The following is a 7,334-nucleotide window of genomic DNA, read 5'->3' as shown; positions in this document are numbered from 1 at the left end:
CTGCAGTTAAAGTGCTTATCATTAAATACACAATTAGTACTGGAAAAGTTTAATGAGTTTATTTCTAAAAAGTTGTTTGAATGAAATAAGCTTGTGCATTAGTTACAAAATATATTAATCTATTGAGAGATACTTCAGTGAAACCAGCGGAGTGTGCATTGTGTTCAAATGCAGATCAGAGCGTTTCTTCAATAACACTGACGAGAGTACTTGTTTGCACCAAAGCATTAGTGCACATTTGATGAGAAAAAGAATGTCTTCTAGTAAGGCAAACAAAGGCCATCCATTTTGTTTACTACCAGATTTAAATTATTCAATAGGCAGGACCACTTGCTACATAGCCAGCTCATAGAATGAGTTTTTCCATCTCACAAATATAATTGTCTGTATATAATTACGTGCTGACAATTTTTAAAGAATTACTCCCCCTGCCCTGCAGGGGGACACTGAGCTAAAAAGGAATCTCATATGCAATATATGATACCCAGAGAATTCTGAGAGCAGCAACCTTGCAAGTGCACCCATACATAAAGAATACACAGCAGGAATAAGGGAGAGACAAAAGAGAACATGGGAGAAGGGAGGGGGCAATCAAATAAGTATCTTAGATGACTGTACACTAATGTAGGAAGTATAGTAAGAACTAGAAATGCTAGTTATTGAAAACACTATGACATAGTTGGCATCATAGGCTTGGTGGGATAATATATGACTAGTATATTGGTATAGAAGGATACAGGTTGCTCAGGAAGGACAGGCAGGGAAAAAAACGGGAGATGTTGCTTTGTGTATATATTAAATGTATACACTTGGAAATAGGAGACAGATTTGTTGAAAGTCTCTGGTAAGGATAAAAGGGATAAAAAACAAGGGTGATGTCATGGCAAGGATTTACTACAGACCACCTACTCAGGAAGAAAAGGTGGATAAGACTTTTTTTTAAAACTAAACAAAATCATGCAAAACACAGGACTTGGTGGTGATGGGGGACTTCACTACCCAAACATCTGTTGGGAATATAACACAACAAGGCACAGATTATCCAAAAAGTTCTTGGAATGTATTAGAGATTTTTTTATTTCAGAAGGTAGAGAAAACTACTAGGGGAGACGCAGTTCTAGACTTGATTTAGACAAATATGGAGGAACTGGTTGAGAATCCGAAAGTGGAAGGCAGCTTGGGTGAAAGTGATCACACAATGGTAGAGTTCATGATTCTAAAGAATGGTAGGAAAAACAGCATAATAAAGATAATGGATTTTAAGAAGGCAGGCTTTAGCAAACTCAGGGAGTTGGTAGGTAAGATCCCATCGGAAGCAAGTTTAAGGGGAAAAATGGGGGACTGGACTAAAAGATCTTTTGAGGTTCCTTTCAGTCCTACAATTCTATTATTCTAAGACTGTTTGACACAGGTAACAGAAATCTGATTTAAAAAAATAGAAGGGGAAAGTAATCCAGCTTCTAAACATAAGATATATATATATACACACACACACACACACACACAAAATATTGCAAAAGCACCAAGAGTCACAGAGAAAGAACTATACACAAAGCCTAAATTCAGCACTTCCCTTAAAAAGTTAACAGTTGAAAACTAGGCTAATCATTGCAACTCCACATTTGTTTTAGATTGCTTTATTCCAGAAATTTTCATAAATCTGTGGCAGTTGTGATCCAAAATCCATTCTCCTTTTAAGTATTTTTCAAGATCATTCTTCAACCGTCATAGCATAATGATTTCTTAAAAGAGAAGAAAACAGACCTCTAGGGGAAAAGGTGAAGCAAATACACTATAAAGCTGTATTTTATCACGGAAATTGAACTCTCAAACAATGCCAACTCAAAAAGAGATTAAATAAAATAACTTTAACAACTGAGATTGTACATATCTGGACGGCAACTCAATCCAGCATTTAAGTTCTACAAATTTCTTTCCACCAGCTGAAATTACATTCCCATGTGTGATGTGACAGACAATTCTGGAACTGCACTGTAGCAAAGATAATTTGAAAAAAAAAATTAAGTAGTTGAGAGGTCTGCATAGATAAGTACATACGGTTAGTAAGAGAGAATATATTTGGCTGATATTTAACATATCAGCTCAGAAAGTCTCCCATGTAAGCCCTGTGGTTAAATCAGCTTAGCATTGGGTTAGAATTCCATAGTGCAACCTTTAATAAGTACGCAATAGATACAATATCAGCAGCAGCTAAAACTGTTAATGTTCCATATTTTTTTCTGCCAGTGTACCATGCACCAACTTTGCTATTTCCTATTAGGCTGTGCTATTTTACATTATCCAATTGAAATAATAAAATCTTATATATACTACAGAGCTGCCACCATGCTGAATTTCATTTCAAGTAAAAAGTAGACTAGATTGAGATTTTTAAGAAGGAGATAGTTGTGCCTGGGAATTGACGGTCTTTTGTAAAAACAAATCTTAACGATTTTGAAAGGGTAATGAAAATGGAACTCCTAGAGGTGTTAAGTTGGCACTTCAAAGACCCGTACATAGGGGACAGGTTTTTTTAAATGATGCACTATACAATTTATATGAAGAGGGAGCCAGAGGAAGTAAGAGGTACCTGAATAAATTAGAAGTTACCCCTCCTTTCTTCCTCTATCCCCAGAAAGAGAATCTCATTTTATTTCCTACACAATAAAGAGAGGAGTAATATGAGAAGCAAGTCTGTCCTTGGAAAAGAATGGCTGTCTGAAAAGGAAGCGGAGAATTGGTATGTGTGTAAGTGACGATGCAACACTAACAAATGCCTTACACGTATATATGACATAGGCACTGTTAAGCACAATCAAAGCCTAGCATTAAGAATGCTTCAACTTTGTCTAAATATGGTTCCAGCTAAACTGTTTGGTAACATCTTGTGCAAGAACAAATTTTGTCCCTTAAGCAGCAAACCCATACATGCAGACACTCAATTCAACAAGTCTGTCCTCATGTTTGTCAGTATTTTCCCTGGAGAAGGTGGTCTAGATGTGCAGAGTATAGCCACTCAGCCTGCAAAATAACATTCCCTCCCACACTCCATTCACATTACATATTTTAGTAGGCTGGGACGCCATGAAAACAGTGGTCTTCCAGGGCATAGTACATTTCTGATCCCATGCAGGTGGGGGGGGGGGGGGAAACCAACCCAAAGCACACACACATAAAACCACCTGTTATAACATGGTGCTCCAACAATGAAGTTTGTAACAGACTGGGCCTTTGTGCGTTAACTGTCCTCCCTCCCTGTGGTTGGTCCTTGTTGGGCTGCTTAGAACGGGACCGATACTTGGGCTGCCCTGTAGCAATATTTACACAATAGAGGTGAAGCAAACCCCACTTGCCAGCTTCCCCAACTCAGAAAAATGTTCCATGCTGACTGGGAGATATTCATACATTTATGCATGGCCTGGTTCTGTATTTTCTGTATCGGATTGTCTATGTGCCTACCACAGGACAAATAAGGCTTTTTTTTGTACTTTAAAAAAGTAATCTCTGTGTTTATATACAAATCTGAAGATATTGTAGAGTTGAAAAAATTCTATACATTAAAATCCATTATTTTCCTATTAGCAGCAGAGCGTTTGGACTAACCAGCTTCTAATGCACAAGACTACAACATTAACATGGGATGCAGACAATCAGTCTAGAAAGCCAAGAAATAGGCACAGGAATCTCCAAGGTGTTTTGGGTTTTTTTTTAAGTAAATGTAGTGTTTGTGAAAGATGCCACTACAGAAACTAGAATGTGCTTGTTTATTATAAGAACACATAGCAATGCAAGTTCACCAACACTGCCCTAATAGCGGGCTACCATCCTGTTCTTTTCTAGGTGGTGAGGGTGGCTAACCTACTATGCCCTGGAGCTCTCTAGTTCAACAAGCCACCATCACTTTTGGCACTATGTGTACAATTGTTTGCTGAGAACTAGTGATAGACCCTCCACCACATTTCACACAGGCCACCTGAGTGTCATTTGATAGGAATGATTTTAGATCTCTGGTAAGTTTGGCACAAGTCAGGTGTGACCAAGAGGTAAAAGTTTCCATGATCCCTGAGCCACCTAGTATATGTCCTCTTCCTCTCTGTTGAACAATTCTCACACCAACATGATCTATCACCACAAAAAGCATCCCTACCAATGCAGAACTTTAACCCATCCAGCACCACCTTAGTTATAGTGGAAGAGTGTCAGCAATGTTTTTACACAATTGCAAACAAGGTGTAAACACATTATGGGAGGGGGGAAAAGAAAAAATAAGTTACAGGGAGGCCTAAAAGCCATAGTTTCTATCAGCATTTCCTCACTGATCTTAGCACATTCAGCAGAAACATTTGTTTAGCCTTTTCTGGGGCTGTATTTCATGGGTTTTGTAGAAAGCTTTTCAGAAGTCCAAGATTGATTCAACACCATCATGCGGGTTCCTGTTTGAATGTTCCTGAACATAATTCCCTGGGAGGAGGAAGATAGAGACCGACAGATGTGTAGGGACCGTGGACTGAGTCCTAATCTTACTTCATATTCCAAAAGGAACATGGTAAATTCAAAGTGTTGGAGTTTCCCTTGCTGTGCATTCCCTGGCTAAGCTATAAAGGCACTTAAATAGTCTGTACTTTTGTTTCCTTCCTCTATTCTTGCCATTTGGATTTAAGTCCATTTAGAAACGGTCTGTATTCCAACCAAGGTGAATATCTCCTGAATCTGTAGCATGAGACCATCTTCCATAGTTGAGCTAGTTCACTTCTGCTACAGTATGTGCATTGCATCCCCTCGGGCAGTGGTGTAGTCACGCCGGAACACCATTCTGGTACTATTAAGCAGCAGCTGTGGCAATGAAGTCAATCCACCTCTCTAGATAGCAGGGGAAACCCTCACTCTGAACTGTCTCCCTTTAAGCAGCCCCATGACACCGCCCCATGGGGGGGGGGGGAGCAGTCTGCTCACCTACCCTGCCCAGCTCAGCCCCTGCTCCCTGCCATGCTGCTGCTTCTCTCAGTGTTTCTGCTGCCTGGCAGCAGCTGGTCACAACTTTGCATGCTGCTGCCACTTGGTGCCTGTCCCAGCACTAGCACCACCAACAGCCTCCTGGCGGCTTCATATCTATTTTAGTTAAAGCAGATGCTCAGCAGTGACTTGCTTTGAGCAGGGGGTTGGACTAGATGACCTCCTGAGGTCCCTTCCAACCCTGATATTCTATGATTCTATGATGGTGGCAGTGGGTGCAGGGCAGCTCAGATGCTCCCAGGGACAAGAGGCTGCTGTGTCTGGTCGGGAGCCTTGACCAGCAGCAGCAGAGTTTTGGCCCTGGTGCTTCAAGCCTCTGGCTGAGATAGGTGAGAGGGAGATTGACAGACAAAAGGACAAACCAGCTGAGACTGAAGGGCAGATGGGCAGAGAGCAGGACAAATGGGGGGAAGGTCTATGGGGTAGGAGCACAAGAGGTCAATCAGGACAGAGGCGCTTAGGCAGGTGCACAAGTACAGAAAGGATCCCACAGGACACAGGGGCAGACAGGCATATACAAAGTGGTCAGTGGGGGCAGCTGCTATTTAGCCCTCAAGGAAGGGCATGGAGGGGGATGATCTCAGAGCACTAGCTGACACTGGAGCCAGAAGCTGGAGGGGCCATTTCCCAGGTGCATACAGGAGAAACTTCCCTGGGATTCTGGGTCCTGCTGCGTTAACTCCCCAGGGAGATGTGACCTGGACCAGCCTGAACTAGTTGTACCGCTCTCTCCCTGCCTGTCCCCTGGCCCTTAGTCCCCTTATGCTAGACACTGCCAGCCTGAGCCCAAAGTAATCCCCCTGCTTTATCCTCTACCACCCCCACATGACCCCCACTACTCCCAGCTGCTTCCCCATCCTCATCCCCTGCTTTCTGCTCCTTTTAGTAGCTTTCCAATACTTCCATATTTAGGACATCTGGGGCATTCAGCTTCAATGCTTCACTTTCTCACAGACTTCTAGAAGTGGAATTTGACCCAAACTCCCCCAGTGTAGGAAGAGAGTTGCTTCAATAAATTCTTACTGAAGAATTTCACCTTTGATAACACAGCAATACTTCCCTCAGTTAGCTTAATACATTAACAGAGAAGAAGAAATATTTAATACATGACTCACAGAGGAAAAAGCTTGTATATCAAAGGCAGCAAATCCTATTCTGTTAAATTAGCTGCATTAGCCTGCAGAATGGCATTGTTCAACCCAGATAACTGCTCTTATCATGAAGCTTTTCCCCTCTGGAAAATCCCTTCGTTCATGCTCTTGTCCTTCCAATCTGTTGTGGAAGAACAGCAGTGTGGGGCTCCCTTAGTTAGGGCGCAACAGACTATACAGCCCCATCAGTACTGCGAGGTTGAAAGCCCTCTTTCCGTACATTGTTCAAGTCTAAACGTGTTACAACCTCACAGCGCACCAGAAGAGTATCATCTTTTACATAGGTTCTTTGCTTCAAAGCTTGCAGGTGCATGAATGTCACATAACCAAAACCTTTTGGGTTGCGGTGGATTGTAGGTCTCTGGAAGGCTAGAAGCTCAGGTTTGGCTTCCATTACTTCTTCGTGATTCTGCCTTGCAAGTCCTTCTGATTGATCCAAAATAGAAAGTCGTATGGTGCCCTGAAATGGCCAAGGCAGATGACTGTCATATTCTCCTTGCATAGTATGGACAAAGAGGGATATAAAGTTAGCACACCGCTGAGAATTTGGTAACTGGATATGCAGGCGCAAACACAGTTTGTAGCCTGGTTTCCCAGTGTAGAAGCCAGGGCTGTGGATCACAACAGGTCTCTCTTCTTCTTGGGCTCTCAGATGTGTACTGAAGTTCTCAATTTTCCAGATGTAAATGCCGTTACATTGTTGTGCCTCCATTTCGGCAATTTTTTCCTCTAGATTTTGGATAGTACGTTTGAGGTCTCCTACGTGAGCGCTCTGAGTCTCCATTTTAGCAATAAGCTCTCTGATCTGGTGATCTTGTCTTACCAGGCGACCTTCCAACTGCTGAATGGTTTCCCTGAAGTTCTCAACTTCTGGGTTGCAGTCATATGTGGCAGGTGGGACATGTGAGAAGACAGATGGCTCAAAGGATAGGCCACTGAGGTAGGACATGGGAGTTGTGGTAGTAACACTAATACTCCGGAGAGTCTGAGCCATCATTCTCATGTGAACCTGAGTGTACTCTTGCATATGACGTGCCAAATCATTCCTCTGCATCTAGAATTTAAAGAGACATGACATCATAAACTCTCGAGCAGCAAAAACATTTCCTGCAACTAAGCCACAAAATATTGGGCTTCAAAGATAAACTGCAGTGCATAATAGAAATGGCT

General features: G+C 42.1%; 1 protein-coding gene across 5 annotated transcripts in view; it reads right to left on the bottom strand.

Annotated features, from left to right (window-relative positions):
- Positions 1–3,750: 3,750 nt before the first annotated feature.
- Positions 3,751–7,334, bottom strand: part of TRAF6 (TNF receptor associated factor 6) — a 39,632-nt gene continuing 36,048 nt past the window's right edge. For all 5 annotated transcript variants that reach the window (XM_045015225.1, XM_045015224.1, XM_045015222.1 and 2 more), the window contains one exon: positions 3,751–7,218. In XM_045015225.1, the coding sequence (XP_044871160.1) occupies positions 6,337–7,218 (882 nt within the window). In that variant the 3' untranslated portion in view covers positions 3,751–6,336. The remainder of the gene's footprint in view (positions 7,219–7,334) is intronic.

The sequence above is a fragment of the Mauremys mutica genome, chromosome 4, assembly GCF_020497125.1.
Source record: "Mauremys mutica isolate MM-2020 ecotype Southern chromosome 4, ASM2049712v1, whole genome shotgun sequence".
NCBI classification, from domain to species: Eukaryota; Metazoa; Chordata; order Testudines; family Geoemydidae; genus Mauremys; species Mauremys mutica.
This window is presented reverse-complemented; position numbering and strand designations above follow the sequence as displayed.